The sequence below is a fragment of the Hyla sarda genome, chromosome 12 (assembly GCF_029499605.1).
Source record: "Hyla sarda isolate aHylSar1 chromosome 12, aHylSar1.hap1, whole genome shotgun sequence".
Taxonomy (NCBI): Eukaryota; Metazoa; Chordata; class Amphibia; order Anura; family Hylidae; genus Hyla; species Hyla sarda.
Genome location: NC_079200.1, coordinates 10,459,163 through 10,473,625, shown reverse-complemented (window position 1 = coordinate 10,473,625; position 14,463 = coordinate 10,459,163). Strand labels below are relative to the sequence as shown.

At 42.0% G+C, this 14,463-nt stretch overlaps 1 protein-coding gene across 2 annotated transcripts in view; it reads right to left on the bottom strand.

Annotated features, from left to right (window-relative positions):
• Window positions 1–11,920: 11,920 nt before the first annotated feature.
• The window catches only part of BRCA1 (BRCA1 DNA repair associated), a 156,934-nt gene continuing 154,391 nt past the window's right edge, over window positions 11,921–14,463 (bottom strand). For both annotated transcript variants that reach the window (XM_056548408.1, XM_056548409.1), the window contains one exon: window positions 11,921–12,368. In XM_056548408.1, coding sequence (XP_056404383.1) covers window positions 12,268–12,368 — 101 coding nt within the window. In that variant the 3' untranslated portion in view covers window positions 11,921–12,267. The remainder of the gene's footprint in view (window positions 12,369–14,463) is intronic.

Below are 14,463 nucleotides of genomic sequence, written 5' to 3'. Positions count from 1 at the left end.
GAGAACCACACAACTTCCTGTCAGGAGAGAGGGAGGAGATGGGGAGTTGCTAAGAAAATACCACACTGACAATAAGAGGACCACACAACTTTTTGTCAGGAGAGAGTGAGGAAATGGTGAAGTTCTGAGACAACACCACACTGACAATAAGAGGACTACACAACTTCTTGTCAGGGGTGAATCCCATAAAACATGCTGTATTATTAAGTTCTATGTCTTGGGGTGATAGTCTTATTTAAAGAGAACCTCTCATGATCTTGAAATGTTATAATCCTCCCAGGTTACTGCCCCCATCATGATAAACCACCCCCTGCCTATTTGTTCATTTTTTACCTTGATATTGTTCTGTATTTTCTGCTCAGTCTCAGTCAGATTCACAGACTGGGAAGGGGCGTTCCCCAGCAGGTGTGACATCATCTGAAGCCATACAGGGGAGAACTTCATCCCTCACTCTGCTACACACAGCCCAGAGCAGTTCAGTGTGAGATGAGTTATGATTGGCTAAAGCTGCCCCCCCCCCCCTCCCTCAGCACTCCAGACTGCATTTCCTGATTTTGGACTTCTGCCAGGCCAGCAGGAGTCCAAAGTCTGTGCAAGAGATGGGGGGAAATGTGCTCTGGACAAGTAGGGAGACACCTAGTGGCAGCTTTTTTAGACAGAAATAAAACATAGAAAACTTCATTTAAAAAAAACAAAAAACAAAGTACATTAGAAAGATTTTTTTATTTACCATAAGGAGTGCAATAGCAAAAATTAGTTTTAATGAGAGTGCCCATTTAAATATATTTTTTCTCAAATCAGAATACCCCTTTAAGGATTTTCTTTAGGCAAAAATTGCACGTAATGCAATTCTCTGGGAAAACATGCATTTTTGGGATATCTTTTGGCGTGTAAAATGGAGTCCCAAACACAGGCTAAAGATGCCACATACCATTCTTTAACCCCCTCGTCTAAGTAATTACGGTCTGGCTAAAGTATTCGTGTCCTCAGGGTACGACATCCCAAAAAGTGGCATACTATCCGCAGGATAGGGGATAAGTTTTAGATCGCGTGGGGTCCGATCACTGGGACTCCCCGCGATCTCCTGTACGGGGCCCAAAACAAAAGGCAAAATCTTCGGCTCTCCCATAGAGATATATGGAGGGGGTGTGGGCCGCCGCTTTGTGGAGGGTCAATATACCCCCTACACCCCGTTCCCGGAGAGAGCCTGGGCCCAGTACAGGAGATCAGGTGGGGGTCCTAACGTTCGGACCCTGCACATTCTATAACGTATCTCCTATCCTGCAGATAAGGGATACCGTTTTCTACATGATATATACATCGCTTCTAACTTCATTTTATTTCTTTTCTTTCACTCCATTTATTTTTTTTTTTGCTTTTATTTAAATGATTCACTTAAGGCTTTTAAGAGCGCAGATGTGCCGGAGGATTTACGAGTGCGGTGATTGATGACAGATCATCTCGCTTACAAAGAGAGACGTCTTCAACGTGAGACACTAAAGGTGGTATTAAAAACGGCAAAAAGAAGTTACAACATAGTTTACATTAATCTTTGAAATCTGAAAGGGTTTTATTAATGCGAAAATTTCAGCTTTTCGACACCATTTTACTGTTTATAAATTGACTTAATCTATACGGAGCATTAAACGCGCCGTCTTATTTACTGTGCGGGCTGTAGTATAACCCAGAGCAGCAATGCCTGGGGGGGGGGATATGCGGAATTTATGGTGCCATTTGTAATTGTTAAGGACCTGCTTGAAGCTTACATGCGTCACATTAACACACACTGTTTAACCCCTTGAGGCGAATTTTCCTTTTTACATTTTTTCCTCCTTGCTTTTAACCTCTTAAATGGGTATTCTAGTAAAAGAATTGTTTTGAGTACAAGTTGTGCAGTTTGGCTTTGAGTAGGAGTTGTGCAGTTTGGCTTTGAGTAGGAGTTGTGCAGTTTGGCTTTGAGTAGGAGTTGTGCAGTTTGGCTTTGAGTAGGAGTTGTGCAGTTTGGCTTTGAGTAGGAGTTGTGCAGTTTGGCTTTGAGTAGGAGTTGTGCAGTTTGGCTTTGAGTAGGAGTTGTGCAGTTTGGCTTTGAGTAGGAGTTGTGCAGTTTGGCTTAGAGTAGGAGTTGTGCAGTTTGGCTTTCTGTAGTATTCATGCAGTCTGGAGTTGGAGCCATTGATGCGATATCCCAGGATACGCAGAGAGTTAATCCCGAAGCACAGGGTAGAAATAAGCACAAAACTTTATTGCAAATTCAATTTAGTGGATGTTAGCGTGGCGCTTTTAGCCAGCCATCTAAAATATTACGGTATAATTTATAGCCGGGCTCTCTCCAGATTCTGCATTGCTGCTTAGGCAAATGACTGTTTTATAAACAGCGCGGATATTACATTTATGGGAATAAAAGATGCTGCTTTTTATAATGCTCACATCCTGGCAACTTAGCTCTCATTAACCTTTTACTGTGCCGCCATTTAGGAAATTATGATGCTTGAAGATGTAAATGTAACCCTGCAGGCTTTATTTGTGCAATGACAGTATGTGCATATATACAGCGTAGTATGAGGATAGTGTGTGTGCTTGGTAGATTAAGCTGTATAAAAGGCATATGGCCTGTGAATTCAACAGGGAGATCATAGCCTTAAAGGGGTACTCTGCCCCTAGACATCTTATGCCCTATCCAAAGGATAGGGGATAAGATGTTTTGCAACAGCTGGAGGCACACTGTTTGGAAAACACTGTTCGGGTATAAAAGCAAACTGCACCTTTCCTTTCCCGTAGCTGATGGTGGTTGCAAAGCTTATAAAGTCAGCCATTTTTTTAAATTTCACAACCAAGTGTCAAGGAGGCGGAACTGAGTTGCTCAAGTGCCACAGTCTGGCTCACCATCACCTTCAAGCCCCTCTGTGAGCAACATATAGAACCCTGAAAGAGTTCAGAGGCGGGCAGGCTAGGACACTTAACTTGGCTCCACCTCCTTGATCATAGTATTTAAAGTATCAAGATACCGGTGTGTGTTAGCTCAGGGAGTTCATTGGACCCCTGTGACGTTATCGTGGGGGTCCGATGAGCTATAATGGTGGCGGAGGGTCCCCTTATCTGTCTCTGGTTTGCCGATCCAATGATGCAGTTTGGCTTAGCTTAAACATAAAAGAAAAAAGACAAAATGCTGATTTTTTTTCTCATATATTAGAAAAAAAATTATAAATAAATCCTGTTTAAATAGGGATTGCAATGGAACACGACGGGCGTTTATAAAAAAAAAAAAAAACACACAAGGGAGAACGCAGGGGAGTATAAATGCTTATTTGTTATGGCATGCAAAATCCCAGCCCCAGGCGAAGGAGCATTGAAAAATTATTTTGCCTTAAACGCCTTGGAAGGGAACACTAGAAAAGGCGAAAAAAGGGTTGAGAGAATAAAGATATCGGCACTTACAGGAGGAGAGGGGACTAGCCGGAAATAATAAAAAATACATAAAATAAAAATTAAAAGCTGCTGCTCGGTGTGAGGATTTGCTACATAATAACTAAACGGATCATCCAAGGCGCACTCAGAGCTACAGTGGGGCAAAAAAGTATTTAGTCAGCCACCAATTGTGCAAGTTCTCCCCCTTATAAAGATGAGATGATAAGCTGTAATTATCATTATAGGTTATAACCTCAACTATGAGAGACAGAATGAGAAAAAAATCCATAAAATCACATTGTCTGATTTGAATTTATTTACAAATTATGGTGGAAAATAAGTATTTGGTCACCTACAAACAAGCAAGATTTCTGGCTAGAGATGAGCGAACTTACAGTAAAGTCAATTCGTCACGAACTTCTCGGCTCGGCAGTTGATGACTTTTCCTGCATAAATTAGTTCAGCTTTCAGGTGCTCCGGTGGGCTGGAAAAGGTGGATACAGTCCTAGGAGAGAGTCTCCTAGGACTGTATCCACCTTTTCCAGCCCACGGGAGCACCTGAAAGCTGAACTAATTTATGCAGGAAAAGTCATCAACTGCCGAGCCGAGAAGTTCGTGACGAATCGAATTTACTGTAAGCTCGCTCATCTCTATTTCTGTTTCTCACAGAAATCAACTGTGGGAGCGATTATTAGAAAATGGAAGAAATGTAAGACCACTGATAATCTCCCTCGATCTGGGGCTCCACGCAAGATCTCACCCCGTGGTGTCAAAATGATCACAAGAACGGTGAGCAAAAATCCCAGAACCACACGGGGGGACCTAGTGAATAACCTGCAGAGAGATAGGACCAAAGTAACAAAGGCTACCATCAGTAACACACTACGCTGCCAGGGACTCAAATAATGCAGTGACAGACATGTCCCCCTGCTTAAGCCAGTACATGTCCAGGCCCGTCTGAAGTTTGCTAGAGAGCATTTGAATGATCCAGAAGAGGATTGGGAGAATGTCATATGGTCAGATGAAACCAAAGTAGAACTTTTTGGTAAAAACTCAACTCGTCGTGTTTGGGAGAGAAAGAATGCTGAGTTGCATCCAAAGAACACCATACCTACTGTGAAATGTGGGGGTGGAAACATCATGCTTTGGGGCTGTTTTTCTGCCAAGGGACCAGGACGGCTGATCCGTGTAAAGGAAAGAATGAATGGGGTCATGTATCGTGAGATTTTGAGTGAAAACCTCCTTCCATCAGCAAGGGCATTGAAGATGAAACGTGGCTGGGTCTTTCAGCATGACAATGAACCCAAACACACCGTCCAGGCAACGAAGGAGTGGCCTAGCTAGTCTCCAGATCTCAACCCCATAGAAAACCTTTGGAGGGAGTTGAAAGTCCATGTTGCCCAGCGACAGCCCCAAAACATCACTGCTCTAGAGGAGATCTGCATGGAGGAATGGGCCAAAATACTAGCAACAGTGTGTGAGAACCTTGTGAAGACAGAAAACATGTGACCTCTGTCATTGCCAACAAAGGGGATAGAACAAAGTATTGGGATGAACTTTTGTTATTGACCAAATACTTATTTTCCACCATATTTTGCAAAAAAATTCTTTAAAAATCATGTGATTTTATGGATTTTTTCTCATTCTGTCTCTCATATTTGAGGTTATAACCTATAATGATAATTACAACCTATCATCTTTATAAGTGGGAGAACTTGTACAATTGGGGGCTGACTAAATACTTTTTTGCCCCACTGTAACAATATTCTGAAAAGATGGCGTGGAGTACATCCAGCCGAAATTAAATCCAGGAAACCATCACACTGGAAGGTCGCTGCAGGCTTGTTGCAGATGACTCGACAAAGCCCCCCCCCCCCCTTTTGATCACGTTTAAATAGGGATTGCGATGGAACACAACGGGCGTTTATACAAAACACACATAAGGGAGAACGCCGGGGAATATAAATGCTTATTTGTTATGGCATGCAAAATCCCAGCCCCGGGCAAAGGAGAACTGAAAAATTATTTTGCCTTCAACGCCTTGGAAGGGAACACTAGAAAAGGCGAAAAAAGGGTTGAGAGAATAAAGATATCAGCACTTACAGGAGGAGAGAGGACCAACCGGAAATAATAATAAAAAACTACATAAAATAAAAAGCTGCTTCTTGGTGTGAGGATTTGTTACATAATAACTAAACGGATCATCCAAGGCGCACTCGGAGCTATATCCTTTACTGGTAACATTGTTCTGTAATGTAATGCTGAATAATTGTACAGCTACCCCAAAAATAAGAGTTTCCCAACCAGCGTGCCTCCAGCTGTTGTAAAACTACAACTCCCAGCATGCCCGGACAGCCTGGGAGTTGTAGTTTTACAACAGCTGGAGGCACGCCGGTTGGGAAAACACTGATTTAGCAACACTATTTCTGGCCATTATATAACATATTTTTCAGCAGATTTCTGCTCTGCAGGCTTTATCTATAATTTTCAGTTCTCCCAGAACTAAGGGGGCAGAACTCCCCCCTCTATAGACTTGTATTGCTTGTCTTGCAGAGACAGGACAAAGCTGAGTTGATTTTCTGAGAAGATGATTTGCCCAGCAGCCTTTGGTGGGAGTTGTAGTTTTGCAACAACTGGAGGCACGCCGGTTGGGAAAACACTGATTTATTGAGGCAGCAACACTATTTCTGGCCATTATATAACTACATTTGTAAGTAATTTTCAGAAGAATTCTGCTCTGCAGGCTTTTCAGTTCTTTCAGAGCTAAGGGGGAGGAACCCCCCCTCTATAGGCTTGTATTGCCGACACAAGACAAAGCAGAGCCGATTTTCAGGGGAGATTTAAGCAGAAGCCGTTGGCTGTCCGGGCATGCCGGGAGCTGTAGTTTTGCAACAGCTGGAGGCACACTGGTTGGGAAAGCACCGATTCATGGGGTAGCAGCACTATTTCTGGCCATTATATAACTTAATCGTAGTATTTTTCAGTAGATTTCTGCTCTGCAGGTTTCATCTATATTTTGCAATTCTCCCAGAGCCCCCCCATAGATTTGAATTGCTTGTTTTGAGCTCCATAGACTTGTATTGCTTGTCTTGAGCTCCATAGACTTGTATTGCTTGTCTTGAGCTCCATAGACTTGTATTTGTTGTCTTGACGACACAGGACAAAGCTGAGCTGGTTTTCAGAGAAGAAGATTCGGTCAGCAGGAGGGGAAAAAGGGATGAAGCTTGATAAGAGGAGAAAGAAGCATTTTTGTCTAATAAGATCTATTACAAAGTTTCTTGTACTCGCTTGTACTACTGATCTAGAAAAAAGTTTGTTCAAATGACAAGTGCCTATTTAAAATGTGGTCTGAAGTGTCAGGAGGGACAGCAGGGGGATAACTGGTGAAGCGGATGGTGGTCTGACTGTTCCGACTGGTTAAGGTTGCAGAAAATTGTGTTGCCAAATGAGCGGTGTGCGCTGTCGCACCATTCATTCAGTTCGTCCTTTATTCACTGGATTGGTGGTTTGCCCACCAGTTGGACCCCCTGGGATGAGGAGATGAGGGGGTATATGAGGAGGGGATATCCAGGTGGGTGGGGCTTCACCCAGCCCCACCCACCTGGATTCTCAGGTCCTTTTACACTAAAGATCTTCTGGCCTGCTTGGCCAGCTGCCACTTCACCAGGACCACTCTTGTTGCAGCGATCTGGTATCTCCCTGCAGCTAAGACCAGCTTCCACATCTGGAGCGGGATAAAGGGTAAAAACCAGGTAGGTACTTAGACACAGCTCTCAAATTTGGCCCAAAGCCAAACAGGTAAGTGGCACAGCGGGTCCACACCCGTTGGAACGTTACAGACGTACAGAACCCTGTCTATCAGTCAAAGTGGGGAAGAGTTCGGAGGCGTGGCAGACTAGGACATTTAAGCAGCTTGGCTCCACCTCCTTGACAGGGAAAGAATTAAAAAAAATAAAAAATAAAGAAGGAAATAAAGTTTGGTGACCCCCGTCAGCTTCAGGACAGGTGCAGTTTGATTTATTACCCTGCAGATCTGAGCCGCAAGCATTGCTGACACGTTCACTATTACAAATGCATCAAGAAATTGCGGCACGTCTTCGTCCACATTATTATGGTTTTTTTTAAAGACACTTGTTTTTCTATCTTGTTCAGCAAGAGGGTATGTTGCGAACTGTGGAAAAGGCCGCTCCCAGTCATTGACCCTTTAGATACAGTGATCAATGCCGATCATAGTAACTAAAGTATTAGGATACAGGTGTCGGTTAGCTCAGGGACCTCATCGGACCCCCGTGACGTGATCGTGGGGGTCCGATGAGCTGAAATGGCGGCGGAGGGTCCCCTTACCAGTCTCCGGATTGCCGATCAAATGACGCAGCCTGGCTTAGCTTAAACATTTTTAAAAAATGAAAAAAAAAAAAATAATGTTTTATGAAGTTTCCATCTTAAATAACACACAGCACAAAACTGCACTTAAATTTTATTTTTTATCATTTCTATATTTTCCAGGTATAACTGTACACATCAAATAAATACATTATGTACAACACTTAATTTCAGCATCATGATTCAAAGTCAATAAAAATCCTACATGAAAAAAAAAAAAAGCCAACATACGATATAATCTGTGACATCACATCTTTTAATACCCATGGATCATTGTGACATTAGAATTTAAAGGGGTATTTCAGATTTTTTTTCTTCAACCTTTAAGCCCATGATATATTATTATGTAATTTGGTGTAATTTGCTTCTGTTACCTCCAGGTGGCGCTTTGTCCCGTTTTCATGCACAGGACCTGCACCCGGCATTACATGCGTCCAGAGACAATATGTCATAAGTCACATGGTCTCCCGGGGGCGCGGCTATGCTGCAGTGGGTGGGTGGTTAGCATTGCTTCAGTAAATCCCTTTCACCCTGCAGCAAAGCCACACCCTCTGGAAACCATGTGACTTATGACCTATTTGTCTCTGGCCGCATGGAATGCTGGGAAAGGTCAGAGACAACAGTAACATAAAAAGACTTGCACTACAGCTCTTCCAGGTGCGGGTCCTGTCCATGAATACGGGACAAAGCGGCGCACAGAGGTGATAGAAACGAATTATTTTAGATTATAACTTTCATCATGGGCTTAAAGGGGTACTCCGGTGGAATACTTTTTTTTTCAAAATCAACTGGAGCCAGAAAGTCAAACAGATTTGTAAATTACTTCTATTAAAAAATCTTAATCCTTCCAGTACTTATTAGCTGCTGAATACTACAGAGGAAATTATTTTCTTTTTGGAACACAGTTCTCTCTGCTGACATCATGACTCTGTGCTCTCTGCTGACACCTCTGTCCATTTTAGGAACTGTCCCGAGCAGCATATGTTTTCTATGGGGATTTTCAGCAGCTAATAAGTACTGGAAGGAGTAAGATTTTTTTAATAGAAATAATTTACGAATCTGTTTAACTCTCTGGCACCAGTTGATTTAAAAAAATAAAAAAAAGTTTTCCACCGGAGTACCCCTTTAAGGGGTGAAGAGAAAAAAATTCCAGAATACCCCTTTAACCACTTAAGACGACATTAGGATTTTTGTAGGTGCTAGTATGGTAATTCCCATCCAGTGTGCCTCCAGCTGTTGCAAAACTACAACTCCCAGCATGCCCGGACAGCCTTCGGCTGTCCGGGCATGCTGGGAGTTGTAGTTTTGCAACAGCTGGAGGCACACTGGCTCAAACCATCACAGCCAATGTTACACGAGGACAGCCATTAAAAACCTATACTATACTTAGTAGAACATACAGTCCGTAGCCACTTACATGAGATGTGCACTGTAGGAACATATAATCCATATAAATTGTTCCGCTTTCTTACGTCAACCTTTTAACTGGACTTGGCAGCTGTTTTAGCCCATTCCAAACATTTTCATTTTAGTTAAGTCTAAAATGATGAAAAATGAAGAAAAATGCATTTCACTAAAATCCCTTTAAATCGGGCGCCTAATATAGAATTCCTTATAGTCTGATAGGTGTTGAAGGGGTACTCTGGAGAAAGGAGAGAAAAAAAAAATACACACACACACACATATATATATATATATATATATATATATATATATGTATATATATATATATGTGTGTTTGTGTATATATATATATATATATATATATTTTATATATATATATATATATATATATATATATATATATATTTTTTTTATATATATATATATATATATATATATATATAAACTGGGGCAGAAAGTTATACAGGTTTGTAAATTACTTCTATATAAAAATCTTAATCCTTCTAGTACCTATCAGATGCTGTATGCTCCACAGGAAGTTGTGTAGTTCTTTCCGGTCTGATCACAATGCTCTCTGCTGCCACTTCTGTCCGTGAAGGGAACTGTCCAGAGTAGAAGCAAATCCCCATAGGAACTGTCCAGAGCAGGAGAGTTTCGCTGACATGGACAGAGGTGTCAGCAGAGAGCACTATGGACAGACAGATAATAACTACACAACTTCCTGTGGAGCATACAGCAGCTGATAAGTGCTGGAAGATTTTTTATATAGAAGTAATTTACAAATCTGTTTAAATTTCTGGCACCAGTTGATTTTAACTTTTTTTCCCCACCTCCGGAGTACCCCTTTAAAGGGGTACATTTTCTTTAAAACCAACTGGTGCCAGAAAGTTAAAAAGATTTGTAAATTAATTCTATGAAAAAATCCCAATCCTTCTAGTACTTATAATACACAGGAAGTTCTTTTCTTTTTGAATTTCCTTTCTGTCTGACCACAGTGCTCTCTGCTGACACCTCTGTCCATTTTAGGAACTGTCCAGAGTAGGAGCAAATAATCCCCATGGACAGAGGTGTCAGCAGAGAGCACTTGTGGTCAGAAAGAAAGAAAATTCTAAAAGAAAAGAACTTCCTGTGGAGCATACAGCATCTGATAAGTACTGGAAGGATCGGGATTTTTTTTAATTTACAAATCTGTATAACTTTCTGGCACCAGTTGATTTAAAAGAAAATGTTTTCCAGTGGAGTACCCCTTTAAGTCAAATAATCTATGTTAATCCGTGGTCTAGATTTTTAAAGGGTCAAACCATAGAAGCTGATGGGTCTATCCAGCAGACCCCCTGGTTCATAAAAGAATCACAGCATGGGGGGGGGGGGGGCTGTATCAGACTAAGGGAATTCTACTTTAACACATGTAAATGTCGGCTGAATATTTATACCTTGTAAAATGTATTTATTCATTTTTTCCCCCCATAAAATGCAATTTAATAAAAAATTTCTCAAAAAGTTCTTAAACCACAGAACAGCATGTACTTATAAAGCACATAGATAACCGTACGACATACCAAGGACAGGCCAGCCTTGTGTGCTATACGCGCAGTGGTCCCTAGGACACCAACATTCCGGGGTTCCCAGTGACTCCATTGGAATAGCACAGGGAAAAATTCTAATCCTGGACTGTAGGAGGAGCCTTGAAGACTGGGCTTGGGACCTCTACTGTATGGGACAGTGGACTCTCAGTAGTGTTCTTCAAAAAGATATAATGACCCAATTCTAAATTCAAGGCCTAAAACTAATTTTTACTCCAATGCAACAACAGAAATGAGAATTCAGCCTCCGGATCAACAGATCAACCATATCGAAGGCAGGATCGGGCCCTTCGGAGCGGTCGTCAAAAGTTGTCCCCTATCCCAGTGGATGGATTCTGAACCCAAGAGTGGAGATGAAATGTTCTCTAAATGAGCGTGCACGTACGGCCAGCGCTATATTCATTCTCTATGGGGTATTTAAAAGGGGTACTCCGGTTAAACAGATTTGTAAATTACTTGCATTAAAAAATCTTAATCCTTCCAGTACTTATTAGCTGCTGAAAACAACAGAGGAAATTATTTTCTTTTTGGAACACAGAGATCTCTGCTGACATCACGAGCACAGTGCTCTCTGCTGACATCTCTGTCCCTTTTAGGAACTGTCCCGAGCATCATATGTTTGCTATGGGGATTTTCTCCTACTCTGGACAGTTCTTAAAATGGACAGAGATGTCAGCAGAGAGCACTGTGCTCGTGATGTCAGCAGAGAGCTTTGTGTTCAAAAAAGAAAATAATTTCCTCTGTAGTATTCAACAGCTAATAAGTGATGGAAGGAATAAGATTTTTTTTTTATAGAAGTACCGTAATTTACAAATCTGTGTAACTTTCTGGCACCAGTTGATTTAAAAAAAAAAATAAAAAAATAAAAACCTTTCCACCAGAGTACCCCTTTAAATCAAAATAATAGAACACTAGCACTCCAGTAATTTATCTGAGGAATTTTGTTCCCCTGCTGATCCACTTATTATTGTCTATCCTGTGGATAGGTCAGTGTTTTCTAACCGGTGTACCTTCAGATGAGAGGGAAACCTTGATTTACCTTTCAGAGACAGTGTGGATCCTCTGGAGGAGACAGACAGGCCTTTGGCTGTCCGGGCATGCCCGGACAGCCAAAAGCCTGTCTGTCTCCTCCAGATGATCCACATAGTCCCTGAAAGGTAATTAAAGAATTCCTTCTCATCTCAGCAGGCTTTGGCAGTTTGGGCATGCTGAGAGTGGTGGTTTTGCAACAGCTGGTTGGAAAACACTGGGATGGGAGGTAACTTTTAAGTGTGAATACTCCTTTATAACAACTTCCCAAAAAGCTGTTAGGCCGGGTTCACACTACAGAATTTTAGAGTTCTACTACAACAGGAATGTCCAGAGAGCACAGATCACAACCTGGAAATCTGAAGACCAATGTAACGCAACATAAAGGTCATTCAGGTATATACCCGCAGACCACGTGTCAGTGCCAAGGTATACAGATCTGTCCATGGTATAGAAGCATACATCATACAAGGTAACCATCAAACGCCTGAAGCTTATAACTTGACACGCTGTCTAGAACCCATTCACGTGTAATAGGAAGGCAACGGTACTTCTTTCTCAGAGCTGCAAGAAAAAAAAGAAGCAAAAAAACATCGAAGGTAAGAATGATGCATTGGTTGATTGATGAGCTCAAAGTTAAGGCAATACCTGTGTTTTTAAAGAAATTTTAAATTAACCCTTCAGAGTGGTTACAAATTTATTTTATTGTCATCACTGCTGTTATTGTGCCCCTGAGGGTCTTCTGCCTGGTGCTCAGCTATTTCTGATTCTCTCCATTTCAGGGACCAGAGCTAGGCTTGTTTTTTTTTTCAGTAGTACACGCACAGTTACTTCCTCCTTCACTCCTCTGGCCAAGCACAGCACCTACTCCTCTCTGTTATGGCATAGTGCTGAAGAAGGTGCACTGGACTGAACAGGTTGGCACTGTGCTGGGGATGACTTCAGTAAAGTACTACAGATGGCGTGTGGGGGGAGAAGGGGAGGATTGATACACTGGGCTTGCAAGGTGCTATGTTGGTAGAAAGTAAAATACAACACAACAACAAGGAAAGGGTTACATCACGAAAGCAGCCTTGGTCTGAACAGAGAACTGCTGCTGCAGCTTAAGATGGCAATGACAAGCTGCACAAGGAACAGTTGCCCAGATCTTTGTTAGTAGAGACAAAAAGGAAGCCTTGATCTTACCTTTCAGACATGATCTGGACCTCTGAAGGATGCACACAGGCTTAGGTTGCATGCACAGAGTCTGGGTTTTCTTTTCTGGACATAGCATGAGGTAATTTCTCCCCCCCCCCCCCCCCCCCAAACCTACTTCCTGTGTTCTGTCGTGGTCTCTCTATGCTGCTAGAGACAGAAATCTCCTAACAACACCCAATGGACAGCAGTTTGCAGGGAAGTGAGACATCTAGTGGCCATGAAATCAAATAATTTTTTTTTTAAATGGGGAATCGTGCGCAATTAGGCTGGCAAAATCGTTCAGTTATAAGATTCTATGGGATTTACATAGATATTTCAATCAGATTTTGATTCAATAGATTAAATCGTGACTAACCAACCACAATTTTTCACCAGACCCAAAATCTGATGGAAACGTAACCGGAATGAAAACTAATGCATTTTTTTGAACATTGTTTTTTTTCTATAGAAATCAATGAAAGGGAGGGAGGGGGGATTGTGGAGGAGTTCAGATCTATTGTACCAAAGCTTATTTGTCAATAATATCTGCAATGCTCTTTATATATATATGAATAAAATAAATATAAATTAATATATATATATATATATATATATATATATATATACATACATACACACACATCACTGGGAGTGCTGCTTTCTTCATGTGAATATATATATATATATATATATATACACACACACACACACACATATACACACACACACTGCACACATCCTACTGAATGAACTAATCGTATGAAATACTTTCGTCTTTACATAGTTGAATTCGCTGACAACAAAATCACAAAAAATTAACAATGGAAATGAAATGTATTAACCCCTGGAGGTCTGGATATGGAGTCACTCAAAATCACAGTGGAAAACCCCACTACAGGCTGATCCAACTTTATGTAATGTCCTTAATACAAGTCCCAATGAGGTTCAGTAGTGTGTGTGGCCTCCACGTGCCCGTATGACCTCCCTACAACGCCTGGGCATGCTCCTGATGAGGTGGAGGATGGTCTCCTGAGGGATGTCCTCCCAGACCTGGACTAAAGCATCCGCCAACTCCTGGACAGTCTGTGGTGGATGGAGCGAGACGTACCAGATGTGCTCAATCCGATTCAGGTCTGGGGAACGGGCGGCCAGTCCATAGCATCAATGCCTTCCTCTTGTAGGAACTGCTGACACACTCCAGCCACATGAGGTCTAGCATGGACTTGTAACCGCACCAGCATATGGTCTGCAGATCTCATCTAATGGCAGTCAGGCTATCTCTGGCAAGCACATGGAGGGCTGTGCGGCCCTTAAAGAAATGCCACCCCACACCATTACTGACCCACCGCCAAACCGGTCATTCTGGAGGATGTTGTGGGCAGCAGAACGTTCCCCACGGCGTCTCCAGACTCTGTAACGTATGTCACATGTGCTCCATGTGAACCTGCTTTCATCTGTGAAGAGCACAGGGCACCAGTGGCGA